This window comes from Colletotrichum jinshuiense, chromosome 9, assembly GCF_051148585.1.
Source record: "Colletotrichum jinshuiense chromosome 9, complete sequence".
NCBI classification, from domain to species: domain Eukaryota; kingdom Fungi; phylum Ascomycota; class Sordariomycetes; order Glomerellales; family Glomerellaceae; genus Colletotrichum; species Colletotrichum jinshuiense.
This window is the reverse complement of record NC_139316.1, coordinates 2,048,362-2,069,357: the sequence shown is the minus strand read 5'-3', so window position 1 is coordinate 2,069,357 and position 20,996 is coordinate 2,048,362. Positions and strand designations below refer to the sequence as shown.

The 20,996-nt window shown below is 55.8% G+C and overlaps 8 protein-coding genes across 8 annotated transcripts; 3 read left to right on the top strand and 5 right to left on the bottom strand.

The window, feature by feature from the left end:
* Positions 1–381: 381 nt before the first annotated feature.
* Positions 382–2,461, bottom strand: EsH8_IX_000571 (uncharacterized protein; the record flags this gene model as incomplete). The annotated part of the gene is made up of 3 exons (XM_083266907.1): positions 382–820; positions 893–1,892; positions 2,185–2,461. 3 exons carry the CDS (start codon positions 2,459–2,461, stop codon positions 382–384), a joined length of 1,716 nt encoding a protein of 571 aa, XP_083130472.1.
* Positions 2,462–4,286: 1,825 nt separating this feature from the next.
* Positions 4,287–5,840, bottom strand: EsH8_IX_000570 (SGNH/GDSL hydrolase family protein; the record flags this gene model as incomplete). Its single annotated transcript, XM_083266906.1, has 3 exons — positions 4,287–4,359; positions 4,743–4,812; positions 4,880–5,840. The coding sequence occupies 3 exons, from the start codon at positions 5,838–5,840 to the stop codon at positions 4,287–4,289; spliced, it is 1,104 nt and encodes a 367-aa protein (XP_083130471.1).
* Positions 5,841–7,449: 1,609 nt separating this feature from the next.
* On the top strand, positions 7,450–8,774 carry EsH8_IX_000569 (histidinol-phosphate transaminase; the record flags this gene model as incomplete). Its single annotated transcript, XM_083266905.1, has 2 exons — positions 7,450–7,523; positions 7,601–8,774. The coding sequence occupies 2 exons, from the start codon at positions 7,450–7,452 to the stop codon at positions 8,772–8,774; spliced, it is 1,248 nt and encodes a 415-aa protein (XP_083130470.1).
* A 1,043-nt stretch (positions 8,775–9,817) lies between these two features.
* Positions 9,818–10,741, top strand: EsH8_IX_000568 (glycosyl hydrolase family 76-domain-containing protein; the record flags this gene model as incomplete). The annotated part of the gene is made up of 1 exon (XM_083266904.1): positions 9,818–10,741. One exon carries the CDS (start codon positions 9,818–9,820, stop codon positions 10,739–10,741), a length of 924 nt encoding a protein of 307 aa, XP_083130469.1.
* A 1,180-nt stretch (positions 10,742–11,921) lies between these two features.
* On the bottom strand, positions 11,922–12,739 carry EsH8_IX_000567 (uncharacterized protein; the record flags this gene model as incomplete). The annotated part of the gene is made up of 3 exons (XM_083266903.1): positions 11,922–12,288; positions 12,363–12,499; positions 12,587–12,739. The coding sequence occupies 3 exons, from the start codon at positions 12,737–12,739 to the stop codon at positions 11,922–11,924; spliced, it is 657 nt and encodes a 218-aa protein (XP_083130468.1).
* Positions 12,740–16,066: 3,327 nt separating this feature from the next.
* EsH8_IX_000566 (uncharacterized protein) lies at positions 16,067–16,784 on the top strand (the record flags this gene model as incomplete). The annotated part of the gene is made up of 2 exons (XM_083266902.1): positions 16,067–16,341; positions 16,433–16,784. The coding sequence occupies 2 exons, from the start codon at positions 16,067–16,069 to the stop codon at positions 16,782–16,784; spliced, it is 627 nt and encodes a 208-aa protein (XP_083130467.1).
* A 1,303-nt stretch (positions 16,785–18,087) lies between these two features.
* Positions 18,088–19,095, bottom strand: EsH8_IX_000565 (large-conductance mechanosensitive channel; the record flags this gene model as incomplete). The annotated part of the gene is made up of 4 exons (XM_083266901.1): positions 18,088–18,150; positions 18,212–18,356; positions 18,517–18,717; positions 18,917–19,095. The coding sequence occupies 4 exons, from the start codon at positions 19,093–19,095 to the stop codon at positions 18,088–18,090; spliced, it is 588 nt and encodes a 195-aa protein (XP_083130466.1).
* A 754-nt stretch (positions 19,096–19,849) lies between these two features.
* Positions 19,850–20,796, bottom strand: EsH8_IX_000564 (actin cortical patch SUR7/pH-response regulator pali; the record flags this gene model as incomplete). Its single annotated transcript, XM_083266900.1, has 2 exons — positions 19,850–20,355; positions 20,406–20,796. 2 exons carry the CDS (start codon positions 20,794–20,796, stop codon positions 19,850–19,852), a joined length of 897 nt encoding a protein of 298 aa, XP_083130465.1.
* Positions 20,797–20,996: the final 200 nt, after the last annotated feature.

Genomic DNA, 20,996 nt, shown 5'->3' with positions numbered 1-20,996 from the left:
ATCAGTGCTTGGCTCGAATTATCCAATCTTGCATTCGCCCAATCCATCTTACAGGGCCTCGCGCCTCTCAGGTATATATAACACAGCATGCCGCAACTCCATCGGCTTGAACGAGACGGTCTATACAAACTTGTTTGGTGCCCCCCTCAAAACCCATCAAACGCCATCCCCCACGCAGCTCCATCCTCAAGCTTTGGGACATGATCGCTGCGGACAGGCCAACGCCGAGAATGCGGGGGGGAAGGTTCGCCGCCCGCGTCAAACCCGTGACCAATTCCTTTTTCTTTTTTCTTTTTTACATCATCCTGACCTTGCCTGAACGCCGTCATGTTATTCAACTTCCATGATCCATCCAACTATTCGTGATTCGTCCTGAGTCTACTATGACGGAACCATTCCTTGCGGCTGGTGTGCACCGGGCATGTTTTGCATCTGCATGGGCCGTTGAGCTTGAGCCATGGCGGGACTGGCGTGGTGGCTCGGCGGTCGTTGGCCTTGTCCCATTCCCTGCTGGCCTTGCTGGCCCTGGGGGCGGGCCGGGGTCTGGAATGCCGGCTCCTTCTTTGGGTCGGCATTAGGAAACAGCCCTTGAAGCTTCGCGTACAGCTCAGTCAAGTACTTGGACCGTTCCTCGCGGTCTGCCACCGGGTCAGGGTTGTTTTCCGGGATATCACCGGGAGGGGTTTGATTTCGGATTTTAAGCGTCATATTCAGCGGCGGGGAGGAAAGATACGCAGGGGACGGCGGCACTTGAACATTGCCTTTCCTGTCGGCCAGAGCGGCCAGGTAGGCAAGATTGGCTTGGAGTCGGCGCATGCAACTGGAGAGAAAAAAATAGTGTCAGTTTTGATGTCTCGTGAACCGTAATGCCCCGCGTTTACTGGCAACTCACTGGCTGTAGTCCTGTTGAACGATTGTCTCTTCTTGGGTTGGTTTCCTCGCATGTTCACCTTCTCCCGAGGATGCGGTTTCTTTCTTCAACTCGCTCAGGGTATGTTGCAACTGCATCGACTCGAACAGTAGCTCTTGGTTGATCTCCAGCAGCAATGAGAACCGTTCCTGCTCCCGTGACTCACTCCCCGGGCTAAGAGGCGTGAATGCAGTCGAGGTGCCATTCACAGCAGCGCTTTGATTGTGCTGGGGAAATGTCGGGGTCTGGGGAGTTGTGACAGAGGCAGACACCGAATGCTGTTGCGCTGCAGTTGTGGGGGTTTGGCCATGTGATTGGGGCTGCGGCGTCGGGAATTGGGACTGCTGTTGCTGCGCGGCCTGTTGCTGCGGCGGCTGATGGTGTTGCTGTTGATGCTGCTGCTGCTGCTGCTGCTGCTGATGTTGTTGTTGTTGGTGCTGCTGCTGCTGCTGCTGTTGATGTTGCTGCTGCTGGGCGTGTTGATGCTGCTGCTGGGCGTGTTGTTGCTGGGGCTGGGGCTGGGGCTGTTGCGGCTGTTGCTGCTGAGGTTGCTGTTGCTGCTGCTGCGGGTGTTGTGGTTGTTGATGCTGCTGCTGCTGCTGCTGCTGAGGGTGTTGGGGATGTTGCTGTTGCTGCTGCTGATGTTGCTGTTGCTGGTGGTGTTGCTGCTGCTGCATCGCGTTATTTGGTGAACCGTGGCCGCCCTGCGCCGCGCTCATCGGCCTTTGAGGTGTTGAGCCTAACGGCATGCCGCCTTGGCCGGCCTGACCCTGCTGCTGCTGTTGTTGTTGCTGCTGCTGCTGCGCCTGCTGCGCTTGCATACGCTGCTGTTGCTGTTGCATCATTATCTGCTGCTGCTGTTGAGGCGTCATGCCCGTGTTCATCGGAAAGCCTTGCATTCCGCCAAAGTTTTGATGTTGACCGCCCGGCGTGGGCATATTGCCGCCGTAGGGATTGCCCTGGTAAGGGTTCTGAAAGGCCACTGATGAAGACATTGAAGTTAGCAAAGGCGCGTCTCCATTGATAGCGGTTGAGAGATGCAGTGGCGTCGCGTCGGTCGATGGGTGTTTGTCTAATGCGGTGATTGATGGCGGAGGTGACGCAGTCCACCCAGGACAGCCCCGTCGTTGTCGCACCATGATCTCTGTCCCGGCCACCATGGGGAGACACATGCTGCCACGGGCAGCTTCGGAGGGCGCGAGGCGGATACGAGACCCTGCTGGACAGGCTGGGGACACACAGGGAGAGACAGGACAAGGAAGGGAAGAGCTTACTTTGGCCATTCGCGCCCATGTGCGGCATGCCGGCGTTCTGCATCATGCTTGCAGGCCCAGCACCCGACATCATGGCGGGATTGGGTCCGCCGACGAAGCCGGGTTGGCCGCCGCCCGGCATACCAGCGAATTGGTTGGGGTTGTACATCATCTGCTGGCCCGGCTGGGTTGGAACAGAGCCTGGCTGCATGTGAGGGTTCTGGTTTGGAGGTGGGGCGCCGGTGTTGAAGTTCGGAGGGACATTGGAGACCTGAAAGCCGTAGCCGGGAGCGTACATGGCTGGGACGGGATGGGATAGGATGGGCGCGGAGCTACTAATATTATTATGGTTTTGGGGGGAGGGGCTTGACGTGACGGGCCCAGGGAGCAGGTCGAACGGGGGGGGGCCAAATGGGACCTAGTCGAAAAGGGTAGCAATAGACTCAGGCTTTAGACTCAGTCAGACACGAGCTGGCCGGCTGGTTGGCTGGCTGGGCTAAGCCGGGCGAAGGAGGTGAGAGAGAGGCGCGGCGGCCACAGCGGGCGACGTTTCGACAAGTCGACCGCAACAAGGAAGAGAGCGGCGCGGCGGGAGGAGTGCGTGGAGTGAGGTGAGGTGGTCCTGGCCTGTCCGGGCCGCAGGTTGGCTAGGCTGGCGGGATGACTGGCTCGTTTGCTGCTACTTGACGTGCGTGATGAGCGGTGGGGGACAGGGGTAGGACCGTCAACTGGCTGGGCTATCTCTCAGATAGACAGACCGACAGCCAAACTCTTGGCCCAGGGAGCGAGTGATTCGGCGCGACTGCAAAGGTTGTATTCCGTATTAAAGGTACAACCATGCATACGGTACGAATCCGGCTGTCCCTCGTCTGCTCTCGGGGATTGCCTGGCAGGATAGCAGTGCGGGCCTGGGATAAGGCTGGGCTATTTGTCTCGGTCTCGTCCGTACTCCTCTACTGTACGTCTGGCTATGTGAGAGACGGCAGAGAAACGCACGGGGGTGTGAAATGGTCAAACCGGGGAGCAAAGGGCTGAGAGATGGGTACGGTAAGGAGGGATGGAGGGCTAATAGATTGAGAATGACGTGGCGGGATGGGGCTGCAGAGGAGGGATTGCTGGTAAAGAGATGAGGCGGATGGGATTGTGAGATCCGTAATTGTTGACGAGTGGTTTGTGCCACGGCAGGCAGCAGAGGCGCGTCCAGTAATTGACACAGCGCGGGCCAGTGAGACAGGACTAAAGCAGAGGCAGTCGACGGGGTGTCAGTCTCTGGCCGGGCTGCCACTTGAATCAGGGCCAACACCGAGAGCTTGATAAGGCAGGTCAAGGTCCCACGGGTACCTCGAGGACGAGACGAGGGCGAGAGCGGGTGGCGGGTGCGAGGCGGTAAGGTGCGGTGCGGTGCGAAGCGAAGCGAACCGGCAGGAGACCAGAGCAAAGGCTGAGCAGCGCAGCGCAGAGCAGAGCAGAGCCACCTCAGACGCAGCCGCGGTGTGAGTAACGGTGCGCGTGGAGCAACAAGCGGAGAGGGAGGCGTGCGGCGTCGGTGTGCGGTGAGGGAGAGGTGTGGTTGCGCGCGTCCAATGTCCAGTCCACGTCCGCGTCCAGTATTATGTGTGTGAGGTGAGGGAGCGCGTGTGAGAGATTTCGGGGTGCCAGTCTGTCGTTGTGTGTGTCAATCAGGCGTTCGCAGGCAGGAGGGAAAGGCAGGAACGAAATTTTTGCTTTGCTTTTCCCCTGGGCCCTTGGGGGGGGCGTCTGGGGAGGGGCCACGGGGCCTGAGAGTGTGGAAACTTTGCCGACATGGTCAGGATCCGAAGTGGGGTCGCGTCTGAGGCTAACCAGGGAGGCCGACGGCGGTGGAGGCTAGCTAATCAAGAGAGCCGCGGCGTTGCCTGACTGGACTGGGCCCGGCCAGCAGCACTCTCCGAGATCCCCATCGGTATTGACAGGGGTGTGCCTGCAGCCATCAAGGATCAGGACCCGTTCCCCTCCTTCCTCGACCTGCTCCGAGAGCTGCATCTGAACGCCGTTTGATGGATGCGCTGACACTTGGCGGGCCTACCGATTGGGCACTTGACAATGAACCAACAGCTCCTGTCTGTCTCTGTCGTTGCTTGACGCTACACGACGTCAACCACGGCTTGTCGCTCGGGCACCATGCGACGGCGGACTCTCCACGTCACAAAACGTGCACTATGGATGATGGTACTCGGGCAAATTCCATGCCATGTTGAGATCAAATGGTGTGATTTGTCTGCCAAGCTGTGGCTTCTTCTTGGAAGGCTACATCGACCCCCCCAACGGCAACAGTGAGAGGTATCTGGCTGGTATGCAAGGGGACCAAATAACATGTATGGATGGGTAGTCCTGGCCACAAACATCCCAGTCTGGCTTGTACTAAGCTTTCTTAACTTCATTATGTCATTTGTTCTAGTATACCCTATCCTATGGCTGGATCCCTTTGAAACAAAACGTGGCCCGCGCCCAACCTATTACCCGACTTTGTATCCCAATGGCATTCAAGAGATTACATTGTTCAATCAACTACAGGCCCTTCCACGTACTCGGTCTCTCACGATGCATAGGTCGTGCCGTACGTCGAGTCCCCATAGACGACATCTATGAAATGCTGGGCCACGATCTCACCTGCCACAAGGGAGTGTACATGTCAGCAACAAAGCCAAGAAGAGCGTAGACTAACAAAACTGCTTACTTGCACGTTCGGAAGGATGCAACTCGTCGTACCACAAGAAGCTCGACTTGGGCTCCGAGGAGTCAACGCAAGCCCTGGACACCGGGTCGCAGGTTCGATAGACGCCCGTCACGTTCGTAGGCGAGGACAGGTACTTTGACGGCTCCGCGTGGATGTCCCTGAGCAAACTGTGGACATCGAAGACGGAGAAGCTCGCGCCGGGCCAGCGCTTCTTGACCAGCAGCTGGAAGGGGGCACCGTAGTCAAATATCGTGTTGATGTTGGTGGAGTACTCCAGCATCTTGTACTGGTATTCCGTCGTGTTGTAAGCCGTCTTGTTGGGCCAGAACTGGCTGTTCCCGAAGCCCCCCAGTTCTGTGGCGGCGTACAGAGGCGACTGCTCCAAGGGCGCAATGTTCAGGAGGACGAAGTGGCGCCCGCCCGTTTCGTAGATGTTGTCAAACACCTCCCAGATGCAATCCACGTAGGTGGATATGGTTGTTCCCGGAGCCTGGGAGTCGGTGAGGAACGCGCCATATCCCAGATCGTTCGTGCCGATCCAAAGCGCGTAGACCGTGTTATTCGCCTGCCTGTTCGTGTAGAGCGACTCGAAACCCGTGTCGGTCTTGTAAGCCGGGATCTCGTAGTCCAAGACTGAAGGGAATGGCTGACCGATGGGAGCAAAGTTTCGCGAGATAATCTTGTTGGAGCAGGTGGCGCCACTAACGGCGTAATTGAAGTACTTTGCACCGGTTGAGTTGGCCACGAATCGGCCCCAAGCATATCCACCGCTCGCCGTCGAGTTGCTGGCCGGGAGGATGGTGCCAGGAGGCGGAGCATTACCGTTGTTGTTGATGAAGTACCCGAGTCGACCTTCGTCGGTATAGCTATCCCCAAATGTCACGAGATTCTCCAGCTTTTTGAGGCCGCATTGCGACGCCGCAGCGGCCGAGACCAGGGCAGCAATTGGTAGAAACAGCATCGCGGCGTTGGGAAGGGTTGAGGCAAAATACTGGTCACCAAGAGGATGCTGCGGGGGCGCCAAGAGGAGCAAGGAGAAACGAGGGGTGGGCAATCACTGGATCGCCAGGACCACATCTTGGGATGCTATCCTCATATATAGGTTCCCAAGGCATCGTTCCCCTGCTTCATACCGCTCAATTGGTCTTTTACCCGGGGGACCTGATATGTGGAGGAAATCGGACGAAGAGCGGGTGCCTAAGAGATGGGGCAAGTTGTAAACTTAGCCACTCAGCTTGGCGATTCCACTGCGCATGGAGGGCGGTGATGAACTGCAGCTGCACGTTCAGTCAGAATTAGCAGCCTTTCCGGCGGTTCCCTTGATCTCTGACCGGGGTGAGGATGACGATGAATGAGGGGTAGTTGGGGAAAGCTCTCCCGAGCTCCATCATCGTCACATCGGCCAACGTTAGCCTTTCTGAGTTGAGCTGCCAACACACGAGAACATGAATGGTTGGCGGTCAAGTTGATCTCTGGGTCTAGGGACGATTGGAGCTTGGTCCGGCCTTTCTGGCTTGTCCAAGATATATCTGCGAGTCCAAGCATCTGGTAAGGCTACTGTCTGATGTTGTCAAGGTATGGCAGGAAGCTTGTGACGACTGTTGTACACTACGTCACGAGTAAGTTGTTGTGATTAGAATAGGCTGAATTCAGACGGGACCAGTTGATCCGCAATCCCGGGACGGCAAGGTGGGGCGGCAACTCGGTGGGCTGAACTACGAACATGACTTCGAATGGACATATCTCCAGGGTCGAATTGTGAGATCAAGTGGATTGAAAGGCGCTAGCTCCTGCTTCTAAAGGTTCAGCGATGTGTTGAGAAAAACGAATTAGGTCGTGATGGAAGGAAACTAGGATCAATTCAACCGCCAAGAGACACTGGGCAAGCAGCTTCTCAAATCACCCGTTGCGACAGCGCGGCCACTATGATTGGTCAGCTAGAGCCAATTGATGACCTTGTGCGGCGGCGGCGGCGGCGACGACGACAATATGCAGCATCGATGCTTATTTGAAGCTCAGTCGATCTGCGACGAAAGCCTAATCGCTGTCCGAGATTGTCTTCTCTACAGGCCTCTGCAAATTTGATGTCACCGGGTCAGCAACTGTCTTGATCTCGGCTTCATTGCGACGATCGGGATGGCAACGAGCCGATGCCGAGTTGGACGGCTTCGGAGCTGGCAGTCTTGAGCCGGGTTTTATGACAGGGTGAAACCAATAATTTCTACCCGTTTGCCACCACTTTGCGTCCAAATTAGTATCTATGCATGTCAAATTCTTGGAGCTCGAATTTTCTCTGTGGGGGTTTAAAACCATTCATATGGCCTCCGATTGGTCAATTGCCCCTAATTGGATCCGGCTTTGCCAGGCAGGTATCGATGCATGGCTCCGGGGTCGGCGGATCCAGATCCTGTGTCGATAGTAGATCCGTTTTGCAGTGGTCTTTAGTGGTCCTGAGTTGACTCAACCCGACGTCGACGATTCTACTAAGGTGAGAGAAGTCGATATAAAGACACTGCTTTCCTCAACAATCTATACGACATCTCACCAGTATATTCAGCAATAAAGTCAAGATGTCGCCCTTCAACCTGGAAACATGTGCACGCCCGAATATTTTGGCTCTTGAGCCTTATCGCTGCGCAAGAGAGTAAGTCAACTCACAAACTCGCTTTGTACTTGCATGAGATCTTGGAACCTGAGGCTGAACACCACCCCCCCTTGCAGTGACTACAAGGATGACGGAAGCAACGTACTTCTTGACGCCAATGAGAACGCCTACGGCCCGTCACTGCAGTCCGGCTTTGTGCCCGGCGACCTGGGTATCGACTTCATGGGCTTGAATCGGTACCCGGACCCTCACCAGCCGGAGCTCAAGCAGCTGCTCTGCAACCTGCGCAACACTCACACCCACACGGCCAAGGACCTTGCTCCCGAGAACCTATTCGTCGGCGTCGGCAGCGACGAGGCCATCGACGCACTGCTGAGATGCTTTTGCGCGCCCGGAAAGGACCGCATCTTGACTTGCCCGCCGACGTACGGCATGTACTCCGTCTCGGCGCAGATCAACGACGTGAGCATCGTCAAGGTGCCCCTGAAGCCCGCGCCCGAGTTTGGCATGGACACTGATGCCATTATTGATACGCTGAGCAAGGAGGAGAACATCAAGCTGGTTTACCTCTGCACGCCCGGTAACCCCACTGGCTCGGTTTTGGCAAAGGAGGATGTCCAGAGAGTGCTGGAGCACCCGACGTGGAATGGAGTTGTCGTCCTGGACGAGGCCTACATTGACTTCGCCCCCGAGGGAAGTTCCATGGCCGAGTGGGTTCTCGAGTGGCCCAACCTTGTCGTGATGCAGACCCTCTCCAAGGCGTTCGGCATGGCGGGAATCCGCCTGGGCGCGGCCTTCACCTCGCCGCCTATCGCGCGCCTTCTGAACGCGATGAAGGCGCCGTACAACATTTCGAGCCCCACGAGCGTGCTCGCATCATACGCCGTGTCCGAGAAGGGACTGGCGGTCATGAGGGACAACCGCACCAAGATCCTGGCGCAGCGAGACCGCATCATTTCGGAGCTGCCCAAGATCGCCGGCGTTGGCAGGCTGAGGGGCGGCACGGAGAGCAACTTTTTGCTTTACGAGATGCTGGACGCCTCAGGAAAGCCGGACAACGTCACGGCGCTGGCCGTGTACGAGCGGCTAGCCGAGAGCAAGGGCGTTGTTGTCCGCTTCCGCGGCAAGGAGCACGGCTGCCTGGGGTGTTTGAGAATCACCATTGGCACGGAAGAGGAAGTTACGCGGTTCCTTACCTCCATCGAAAAGGTTTTGGCCGATGTCCGCGGTGCCGGGCGTCAACCTGACGAGGAGCAGAAGGAGGCGGCAGCGAGTGGAGTGATTGCTTAGATGACGTTTGGGTGACGAATCCTTATAGACAATAGAAATAACGAAGACATGCAAACAATGCCTTGCTCCTCCTCAAACTACCAGACTTGAACCGGTGGTTGTGGCCAGTGGTAAAGCACTGCCATTCCTTCCTTCCTGGCTTCCCTTATGTAGAAACAATTGAACATCACGGCTCCTGCCAAACTTAACATGCGGGCAACTTCTTTATTGGATATCCCAGGTTAGGATGGTAAGGAAGAGAAGGGGAGGACTAGACTTGGTGTTTTGTCTTTTTGGTCAATCACGTTCTAGATGAGGACCTTCCGAGAGCTGCCAGAGCCTAAGATAAGGGGAAAAAAGGACGAGGATGGCCCTAGCCAGGAGGAACATGTCGGCTGCGACCCCTTAACTGGTGACTGGGACTGTCCTTCCTATTTTGATACATTGAATCGGGGAGTACAAACACCCTCACGACTTTTCTTGCCATTAGCATGAACCCAAGGTGCCTAGCTGCCTATTTCGTATCATCATGGGCAGTTGCCTCTTGATCCTCTTTCGCAATCATCTCGACCACGCTGCATTGGCAGTTGCAATGCTGGACTTCATCATCCGCCTCTTCCGTGGCTTTTTCCCACGACATAACGATGTAGGCTGCTTATTCCCGAGTCAAACAGTTGGCCGTTACTTCTTGCCTTTGGTCACTCGTTCGACGCTTATGTTGCCTGCCTCCCAGGGCCAACTTGCCCCTTCGATTCCTTGTTCTTGCGCAAAAGAGTACATCTTGCACCTGCCTCCGTCTCCAATGGCTCTAGCATCCTTCCTTTCCATTGTGTTGGCCTCGACTGGCCGAGGGTATATCTACCCGGCCAGTCCCCAGAAATTTCTCCTCCTCTCAACAACATCTATCCAACTCGCATCGTCTCCGTCAAGCCTTTGTTTTCATATCGTTTCGCTTTTGGGACACTTCTCTCGTTCAAATCATTTGCCTTTAGATCCCTCTTTTTCACAAAACTCAGTTTCCTGGCCAACTCCCCTTCTGCCAGAAAGTCATCCCGTCTGTCATCATGGTCTTCATCAAGCCACTCCTTGTTGCTTCCGTGACGGTCACCCTGGCATCCGGATTGCTCAGCTCTCCCAACAACGCCAGCAAAGACGTTTCTAACGCTAAGAACGTTGACTGGATCGAGAAGATATGGGACTGGTCGGCAAATGTAGGCACCGTCGACACCAGCAATGGCCATGCCAAGGGCCACGCCGAGAGCAACCTCTTCCCCTCCAACTACTACTCCACCGGCACCCGCTTGTACAGCGCTGCTGTCATGGCCAACCACACTGGGGGTGCAGTTTGGAAGGACCGCGCCCGCAAGATACTGCAGACCATCGAGGACGGCTTCTTTTACCGATCCAAGGACGGCACCAGCCTCATGCATGACCCCGTCTGCGACCCAGTCAAAACAAGCAACACAGACATGATGGCCGTCAAGAACTATCTCGCCCAATCTCTGTTGCGATCGACGTCCATGATGCCTGAACTCTCGCCCAGGGTGAAGGGGCTCCTGCGCCCGTCTTCTCTTGCTGCAGACAAGACTTGCAATGCCGACAGTGACCTGAACATCGATCAGGTGATGAAGATCGTTGGCATCTTTCCGATCCTCCACGGCGCCATCGAAAAGTTGGCATCGTCTCCTCTCATCAAAGCCGAGGTTGAGGATAATGTAGTCATCGCAGGGACCGACATAACTGTCAATGTTGGAAACTCCAACGGCTCCGACGACTCCGACGGCCCCCATGACACTGATGGCCCCAACGACTCTGGCGATTCTGACGACTCCGACGAGCCCGAGGTGACATTCATCGTCAACTTGCCTGCCAAAAGTTTGACACCAGTGAAGTATCCGCGCTTGGGTGCTGCAGTCACTATTCACGCCAACTGGCAAGTTATGGCATTTGGATTCAGTGCCGTTGTGCTTATTTGTGGTCTGTACTGAAATGGCCAGGGGCATAGTTGACGCAGGCGGTGGATGAAGGTGTCGCAGCACAGGATCTGGCGTCGGGGTGTTTTGGTAGGCGTAAAGTGAACAGAGGAAGAAAAGGGAGCATTGCTTAATGGGTAGCATTAGACCGAAACTCACCTAATGGTCATGATTAATATACACACTCGTGTATCACAACCGACCTGGCCAGTGAAACTAATTAGCCCATGAATGATTTTGGGGTCGATAGCCTGGTGGTATGCTGCGTATGTAGTGCGTAACCCCGCGAGGATGCCACAGAGGGAAACGGCATGGAAAGGAAAAGATAAGAGGAAGACGGAGAGAACAGAATGTCCACCCTCAAGGCTCTCTGTTCGGATTGTGCTGATACTTCTGGTCAGTTGCGTTGGCGCATGAGGAAGAGCCGATGGCTGTCCAGTGGACAGGTTGGAAACGTGAACATGGCGGAACACATATACACACGGCACATACACACCGGGCCCCCTTCTCATTGCGGTGCCGGCAACGAAAAAAGCTCTGAACCGAACTGTGGTCTTGAACTCGTTGGTTGGTAACAAGATGGGGGTGATGAGGGAGGGGGAGGCTTTCCTCAACCACCAAACCTCCCCCCATCTTCTCCCTTTCCCTTAATCCGTATTTGATTATCCATTGAAGCTTTGCCCTTTATGCGTGAAAACAGCCCAAAAAGCAAACCAGCACAAACGCCGATACGGGGGTATAACTCCAAACGGGAGCACATTGTGCGAGAAATTTTCAAAAAAAAAGCCCTGAAACGCAAAAACATTGGCCCCCTTTCCAGCAAAACAAAGATGGTGGTGGTGCAAAACAACCGAAAAGGAAAGAAGAGGGAAAAAAGACAAATGGGCCCCGCCAGCAATCCGCCAGCAATCCGCCAATATTCCTCCGTTGTTTTTTGTCTTTTTCTTCTTTCCTTTCGGGACGAGAGGGTGTAAAAACTCCAGTGATGTGGTGATCCTCCTTTTCCCGCTGTTACCCCTCCCAATTCCAATTTAAGTTTCCTCATTTCTGCTTCGTATGCTGCCTAAACTTTCCCACCAGATAAATGGTTGTGTACATGTTGTTTCTTTCAAAGAGGGAGAGGGATGGAGGTTGGTTGATAAGCCATGACTGTCGGGTGATGCGTCTCGTTCGCTCGCGCAGGTTATTCGGTTTGCTATGCCATCAGAGCGGCAGCAGCCATGCTGCATAGTGACGCGGCAAGGGCCCATCGGAGATCGAGCCGCGAAGCCGCGCTGGGGCTGGTCTCGGCAGGTATTGAGGAGGAGATGGTGCCTGTGTAAAGGAAGTCGTCAAAGTTCGGGTCGCCGGCGGGCGTGGTCGCGGCTGGCGTTTCCGCGGCCTTGTGCTCCTCAGCCATGGTCAGAACCCCCCATTGCACATCCGAGCCAGTAATGGTCGACGTCCATGATACTTCAGTCGGCCCCGTGTATTTGCCGTTGATGTAGCCGCTCTTGAGACTCGAGTACCCCGAACATGTCGCGGCCGTCGTGCCGCTCAACGTGCAGCCCAGATCGGCAATTCTGTTCGCGGACACAACTTGGTCAGTTCCCTGGGAGCAGTAGCATTGGGGGCGGGCGAGAGCGAGGGCACGTACAGTGTTGACGTCTTGGTGCCGTGGAACTGGAGGGTGTTGTCGCCCTCGGCGAAGACGAAGGGGAACTCGACGGCGAGGTCGCAGTTGGGTGGTGTTTGCGGCGCGCAGAAGATTGTGTACGTCGTTTCTTTAGCATTCTGCAGCATGGGCGAATGGTCAGATGACTAGTAGCAGACGTCGGGGGAGAGAACCGGGAGGAGCAGCTCCAACACTACTCATCATACACTTGAAATCACACTGCCCCGCAGCTGCGACCAGCTCTTCGCATCGTAGTGCGGCAGGTAGATTGGAACGGTGGTGGTGTCATCGGCGCGGGCGACGTTCGTGGAGGAGAGGCACAGCGACAGCAATGCGAGGAAGGGCTGTGGGTACTTCATCGTGACGGCACGGGGAGGCGGGACAGGACGTGGGCCTGCGCAGAGGATCGAGGAAAAAGAATGGTGCAGCAAGGCGTTGACGTCAAGTGCTGGCTACCAGGCGCGGGCTCATCGGAGGGCAGCTAGCTGCCCAGGGAACAAGGCAAGGCAGTGTGTATGTCAGTCCAGCGAACCAGCCTGACGGGACGGGGTAGGTGGGCGAGCTGGATCGGGACTGGAATGGTGACAGTCTGCCGGTATTACTATTAAAGGCAGTAAGAGTAAAAATAAAAGGGTCGGAGGAGAAGCCGTTTGTCGTTTCGTCCGGCGGATAGTGGGCTTGTTCGTCGTTGTAAGGTGGTGGTGGTAGTAATGGTGGCGGCGGCCCTTGCTGTCACACGCGGTGGTCGTAGCGGGCGTTCCACGGTGCGGCAATGGCGGGCAGTAGCTGTCAGTGACAGGGCGCGAGCTGCCGCTGGGTCGAGGGTTCCGTTTCCTTAAAAGAGCAGGGCCGGCATGGGTGGCAGGGGAGAGAGGACGGGTTCCGATGAGGGAGATTTTCCCTCGTTGCGAAGACAGCGCGCGGAAAGGTGACCAAACGGGACCACCTCTGATCAAAGTGAGCAGCACACTCACTGAGCAGAGAGAAGGGCAGCCGTTGCCAATGCGCCGTCCTTGCCGGCCAAGGCTGGGCATGAGAGGATGCGTAGTGGGCGATAGGCATTCTTTTGGCAAAATGAGAGCCAAGACCCCAAGAGGGACACCGTCCCGTCGCCATAGCCCAGCAGCAGAGCAGAGGAGAGGGGATGGGAGGGGGGGCCGGAGGGTCAGAGTGGCTCTCTGCTTGCCCTTGGTGTCTCGGCGGCGGGCATGGCCAGGACTCAGCGCCCTTTGCAATGCGATTCAAAGCGCGCCCGGCTCCGGTGCTGGCACTGCTTGGGTGTTGGCGCTGGTGGCCCCCAGTGGCCGCCGATGGCGGGTGCTGGGCTTGCTCGGGTGGGCGAGTGGGAAACAAACACGGAGAGAAACAGACGATGAGAGGAGGGAGGGAAGAAAGCCAAGAAATGCCAAGGCCGCGAAATTCGAGAAGAGTATCATGGACCGGGTGGGCACGGGCGCGCCTGATGGAGCCCCTGGGCACGGGGTGGAGCGCCGTCTCTACCAACCAGGGTTGGGGAGGGTACTTTGGGTATCCGTACTGCAGTGCACCGCGCTACTGCACTGCATAGTGCTCTCTGGTGCTGATACACATGTACTATGTAGAGGTAGCGTACTCTACACTACATGGAGAATGGCCGAGGCATCTGAGTGGACGGGGTTTGCACCAGGGTATGGTACCCCGTAGCTGCGCTGCGTGTCTCGAGAGTCGCTGCAATCTTTGCGTCTTTGATCTTGTTGTGTGTCTTGGGGTTTGGGTCTTGGGTCTTGGGGTCTCACTGCTGTGGAATGCAATCCATGTATGCTTGGGAAGACTCGACCTGGGAACCTCGTCATCCATCGTCAGCCACCTTTCCTCTCTCCCTCTTCCGTCTCCTGCGCCCTTTCCATCCTCCACCCCACCTGGGCCTGGAACCTGGGAACCTGGACCGGGACACAACGTGGGACGCGACATGTCAATACCTAGAATCCCATCCTACCTCTTACGCTGTCCGCTGATAGGCTCCGATGTTGACGTTCGGGGCCCTCTTTCCGGGCGTCGGTCCGCCAGACCCCCCAAAAAAGAGAAAAGAATGAAAAGTGGGCATAAGAACGGAAAAAGAAATGAAGAAACAAAACGAGACAATTGCGAGGCTTGACGACAACAATGGCTGTTTGCCATTGTTGAAGATGCACAAAGGCCAGAACCATACCCCGATGCGCAGGACCCAGCAGAACAACGTGAAAAGAAGAAGAAGAAGAAAAATGATGAAAAAAGGCCAATCATTGCCTCGGCACGTCTTGGCTCCCAGTCATGTCAATATCATCGCGCGTCACAACCGGTTGCCTACTGTGTAAACGACGTTGGCATTACTCACATCCGCGCGCATCCATGCAACTCACCTCCCGCAATGGGCAACGAACCTTCACGGTTTCCGTCCGGTCTTGGGCGCCGCCGTCCCATCATCCCCCAGGACCTTCGTTGATCATTTCGTCTGATCCTTTGGCTCCCGCCCGGGGCGACGCGCAATCCGGGCGTCTCTCACCGCAACCGCAACAGCGCCCTCGGCGAGGCTGGGCTTAATTACTGCATACAAAAGTTCACTGCATAGCCGGTACGCGACGGGGAAGAAGTCTCAGTTTTTGCTGGATGCCGAGGGACGACGAGACCTCTTGCATCTTGGCCCTACGGAAGAAAAGAGAGTCGGAAAACCCGCGCAAACAAAAACCCATTGGACGTCGCTGGAAAGATAGTGGCTCTGGGAATGCCGAAGTCCAATGCAACCTTCCATCCCTGGGGGGGCTCTCTCTCTCTCTCGCTCCCCGCTCCCTGGCATGATCAACACAACGGGTGACAAGAAAACGACCCACTGCCATCGTCCGTTTTGGGAAGCAAAAGAAGCACAACCTTTGCCCAGAGCTCGTTTACGAAAAGCCAAGAAACCCGCCTCTGCTCGAGTGTCTCGTGGTTTTCTTGTGCCAATATCCGTATATCAGGTGCCAAACCCCTTTTCGTGCCTGAGCCCTCCCGAAGTATCTAGCCCAGAGCCGTCCAACATGCCACGTTCTGCAACCGGCATACAAATGGCTCGAGGTGCACGCTGAGAGTTAGCATGTCCACCTGCCAGGAGCGCCGCAGTCCTGGAGAGTCGTCAAAACAAACTCGCACCTATCCCAAAGAACCAACACCCTTGCCACAACCCTTTTCCCCCCTCCACCGCTAGCTTCCCAATGCTATTGAGACACCATCCTCCTACAGGCCGGTTTGTCGTTCACTTGCGGGGGCCTCAGCCCACCGGCAATCTCTGCACCGCTGCGACGAGGACGCGGGATTAGGCACAAGGCCGCCTTCCACTTCAAAATGGAGCCCTGGCCGAGCAGGTTGTACGCAGTGTCCAATCAAAGAATCGCTTACATGCGGCAGCCTAGAAACCGTTGTCTCGGTTGTGCCTTTTTTTTTTCTTCACCTCCCCCAAAGCACTCAGGATGAATAGGCACGCTTGACTAGATGAAGCGGCAAAGTACTAGCCGCCGGCCGCCTAGTTGTGGAGATTGAGGCACGGCTCTCTCTGAAGGAGTAGATACGATGTCGTGTGTGCGTCTGTGTGGACGTATAAGTTGCCACGAAGTTCCGCGCCAGTGCTGCCCATTGAAGGTGCTTGCTCGTGAGCCGAACCGTCTTGAGAGCCTCGTCTCAACCCCAGTTTAGGCATGATGAAGATGCATTCCGCGGCAGCGACGCTCGCCTTCCTTGGCGCCGCCGTGGCGCAGACCACCACCGTCGAGGTCCTCAACCCTTACTTCGGCCGCCACCCCTTCGATGCCTCTGTCCAGGCCGCTGATGCAACCGCGACGACGTACATCCTGAGCTGCCAGAAGAACAGCACCATCCCGGTATGCAGCGGGGACACCGCCGACCTCGCCCTCACTCTCGTGGGCGGCCCCTCGACCGTCGAGGTCCACATTACCCGCGCCTCGAGCGACATGTAAGTTTCAATGTGCGACGGTCCAAAAAAAAAAAAAAAAAAAAAAAAAAAAAAAAAAAAGGCACGGCGGACGCTGACCGGCGGTGTCCAGATCCATTGAGTACGTCGGCACCGTTGCGGACGGCCAGATGAACTACCAGCAGATCATCACCAAGAGCGGGAGGACCCTCCAGCTGGCCAACATGGTCATGTCACCCCTGACGGACGCGTCCCTCCGCGTCCCGCTCACCGTCACCGCCGGCGTCGAGAAGCTGTCGCAGGAGGCCGCCACGACTGCGGCAACCTTGACGGAGCCTACCAGCGCGCAAACTGGCACGGGCGCGTCCGACGGACAAGCCACTCCGACCTCCACGCCAAATGCCGCGGCGCCCCGGGCCGTCCAGAAGGGACTCGTTGCGAGCATCGCTGGCGTGGCGGCTTTGGCGCACGTCTTGACGGCTTGATGCTCGATTTTTTTTAATTTTTTTTTTTTGGTGGGGGGGGGGGGGGGGAGGGGGCTTGTTTGCAGTAAAGAGACGTGTTTGCGAGTTGTCTGTGTGTGTCAACAGCGGGAGCGTTCGGGGACAGCAGGTCATATCAAATTGCCGCCGCCGCCGCCGCCTTCGATGCACGCCCGAACCTCCTGTCTGATTCTGCATTGTCATTGAAGATGGCCTTTGTTTGCCGCCGCCGCCGCCGCCTTCGATGCACGCCCGAACCTCCTGTCTGATTCTGCATTGTCATTGAAGATGGCCTTTGTTTGCCGCCGCCGCAGTCCAGTCGGAGGCTTTACTCACGCCAGGCATGCCCGTCTAGTCAAAAAAGGCCCCGTTGTGTTCTCTTGTTGACGCTGGCAATACCGGCCAAAGGCAAAGGCGTGTTGTTTGTCGAACAGCCGGCATGCGCCTTGAAACTAGACGGCGGTTTTCTTTCTTGCCCCTTCCCCTTTCCTCTCCTCGCGAGACTCAGGCTCAGTCAGACTCTCAAGACTCATGAGATAAAATGCAACACGCGCTCCAGGACATCTCTCGGCAGCCAGCAACCATCAAATTTCAACCCAAGTGCCGCCAGCAAAGTATTAACCTCAGCTCAACCACATCCCCTCCACCCCCCAAAGTCACCGTTCCGTGGAAAGGAGGAAAAAATCCTCTCCAAAAAACAAATTTCAGAAGAAGAAAAAAAGGAGAGAAAATGGAGACCAGTACTCAGGTAGCTATCGCCGTCGCCTGCGTCGTCGCCGTGTTTGTCATCTTCGCACTTGCCTTTATCACGTTCCGCTGCATCATGTCGCCCAGCGCACAGAGGCGATACTTTTTCCGGAACGGGGGAGCCCCGCAGGAAACGATGCCGGGCGTCTGAAGGCGGCGGCGGCGGCGAGCAGAGCGAGGTGCCGGGCCATGTTAGGAGGCAGTGTCGTTGGAATGGCCATCCCGAGGCGGTAGCATTGGCATAGCAAGAGAGAATAAAAACTTCACATGATACTAGTGCCCCTCATTCGTGCCATGTGCGACGCTTCGGGAGCAAAAATACACTGTCTGTACTGAGAGCTTGGGGGTTTTCACTTTCAGTGTTGGTTAGTACAATAATGTGATCAAGGGCCGCCCACGAGACACCGACTCTCCTGCCTCGCTATGTAGAAATATTTGACCATGCACGCAACGCCGGTTCTATATGCACACCATGCTGCGCAAAACAAAAGGGGCCACCTAGAAACGCAAGCATTCCTGAGGGTTACACCCCGGTCCCCGATGAGCTAGTTGGATTCCATCAACGATGTGCCCGGTCCTCGCGTCCATCCTGCCAGCTAGTGCAGTTGACGCATCGTTTTGCCTTTGGAAGAGAATTAGTATCACGGGCGGCCACATTGGCGAGGCGGCATTGGGAAACGCACCTTATCGCTGATGCGCTTGCGGCAGTACTTGCACTTAACTGTATGCTTAATAATTGGTTCCCGGGAGAAGAACTGAAAGATGTGCGCCAGGCCGTAGAGGGAGGTGCCGATGCAGAGAAAGGAGACGAGCTGGTTGAGGAACGAACTGTAGGGTTTGTTAGCTGTGGCGTCCCGGGTATCCTTTAAAGTTCTCCCCCCTCTTGGGCATAACGACACGGGCGTCAAACGCGGCGGTTCTAGCAAACGCAAAGGAATGCTGCGTGCAATGCAGAGAGGGGACTCGGCAGTAGAGGGCCAGAACTTACCCATAGGCCAAAACGACTGCTCCGTCATCCTTGGCGCGTTCGAGGGTGGTGTACTTGTTGTCGTGGTTGTAGTGGGGGCCCCCCTTGAGAACGGCAAACTTCTCCTCCATGTTGCGGTTGAGGGGGAAGATGACGGAGATGGGCGGCATGATGATGTTCTGCACGAAGCTGTTGACGAGGGTCGTGAAGGCGGCCGCGATGCTTTGCGATTGGATTTGGTCAGTACGATCACGGACAGAAGGTGGGGATAGCGAGTTGGTTCCATCATGAGAAACATGAGTAGGCCGAACCAGAACCAGCATTTTCACGCCAAGAACTCTATGCGACTTTGTATTCGATAGTGTGCGCGATTTCCTTGAAATTCGAGCGAAAAGAAAATTTACGAAAATGTGAAACTCACATCAAACCAAAGGCGATCTCGAGGATATTCCCCTGAAGGGCAAAGTCAATGAACCCATCCCAGAAGCGACGTATCTTCTCATGACTGCGACCGAGGAGCGACTCCTCCTCGCCGCTGCTGTTGGAGCGCTCCATGTTCGCGGCGGACGAGATGCGGTCCGAGAACGGGAGTGAAGGCATGTTGTTGCTGGTCTCCCACGTGGGTCCTCGATAGAGATGGGAGGTTTGAGAAGCTCAGGAACGAAGGAGCCACGCAGGCGAGGCTTGTGAAAGCTAAAGAGTGTAAGTTCGCCGACGTGTTGGAGGTTAAGGGGGAGAGCAGTGTGTGTTAAAGTGAGGTGTCGTTGAAGCGAGGTGTAGTTGAAGGTGGAGCAGTCCAAGTTAAGGTTGGGTTCCGGCGGAGGATGAGGCTGCGTGCGGTTGCCTGTTTGGGGAGGAATGACGTACCCCACATTCCGAGATGCGGAACACCGGGCCCGGGGCGGGTCTCTGGCTCCATCAGCGAAGAAGATGAAGGCAAGAAGCTCACTGAATCTATGCTCGAGAGCGGGGGTAGCGACAGAGATGTAATCAAAAAGCAGCATCGTGCTAGAATGCTAATGTACCACCTAAAGCATGGTCGGGAGGGAGATCAATGTAGCGCATGGCGCCATCGGTTCAAGTAATGTTTCTTATTCTGCTCCTGTGTATTCTACACTAACGGTGTATTTTATGGTTTCGTGTGTCGCATCAATGGTATCGAGATAACAAGGGAAGAAAAACCATGATGCCAGAATAGCCATAGTATGCCAGATACCCAGCCAGACCCAAGAAAGGTATCATTTCCGCAAAGTAACAAAGAAAACCCCCTAACCATACCATGGTGTCTCAATTTTAGAGAAGTAAAATCGCACATGCTTTATGTTGTTTAAGAGACGAGCAGGAGATTTCCTTATCAGAAGCTGCCCTTGTGGTGACGCTTCTCGGTGTACACCCGCTTGCGCGGCCGCCTCTCGACGCAGAATTGAGTGACCCAATAGATGGCCGCCGCAAACATGACGGCGAAGGATACCCATGAGATGATCATGAACTTCTGTCCCGCCGACGCCGCGATGCCAATGTCCTCGCCCAATTCCGTAATTTGTTTCGCGCCTTCCTTGGCACCGATAGTCGTAATCAGGCTGCCGGCGAAGAGCACGAGAGTTGCCAAGAAGGCAAAGATGAAGTTTGTCACTGTCATACTCTTCTTGAAACCCATGAAGAATGCCGCCAGAGACCCGAGGATGGAGAGGCCCGAAAAACCGATGGCTAGGACGTAGAGGACCCAGATGGCGAGGAGAAACTTGTTGACCTTGTCCAAGGTATCCTCGATGCTGTCGGGCCATTCGAGATCCGCGATGCTTATGCTCAGGGGGCCGATTTCGAGTTCCTGGTCCAACATTCTCGTCAGGTTGACGTTGGCTAGTCCGAGATCAGCGTCGATAAAGAGACAGGTACAAGCTATTACTTACGACCAGGTGACGGCTGGGTGCAGCCTGTGGTGTTGAGCCAGGCGTTGGGCGACGTCGCGTTGGGGGCAAAGTCACCCTGACACACATCCATCAGATGCAGGGAGTACCATTGCGAGATTCCCAGCTCGTCTGCGAGGCGGTCCGCAGCGTCGCCTACAATGTCATTGACCTTGTCCGTGACGCCGCGCAAAATATCATCAAGTTTGCCTCTGATGCCATCGGTGTCTTCGTCCGCCGTGGGGATCAGCTGGTAGCCCAGCCTCGACACGTTGAGACGGACGACGTCATAGTCCTCCATGAAGCCCTCCTTGTGCCCAGCGAAGAGAGCAAGGAAGGAGAGGACAAATGCCACTATGGACAATACTAGCGGTACTATAACTGTGAAATGCATGTTGCCGACGGATGAGTGTTTGATTTGAGTTGTACAAAAGGTGTATGGTTGGATGGGAAGCAACGTTTTGACAGACGAGCGGAAGCACGGCGGGTTTTGTGAAGCCAGCTACCCACGATGTCGAGGTAATAAGGCCGTGGCAGGTACTGCACAGTAGTACTTGATAATGCGAGGGATGAGGACGAGAGGCAACAGAGCCA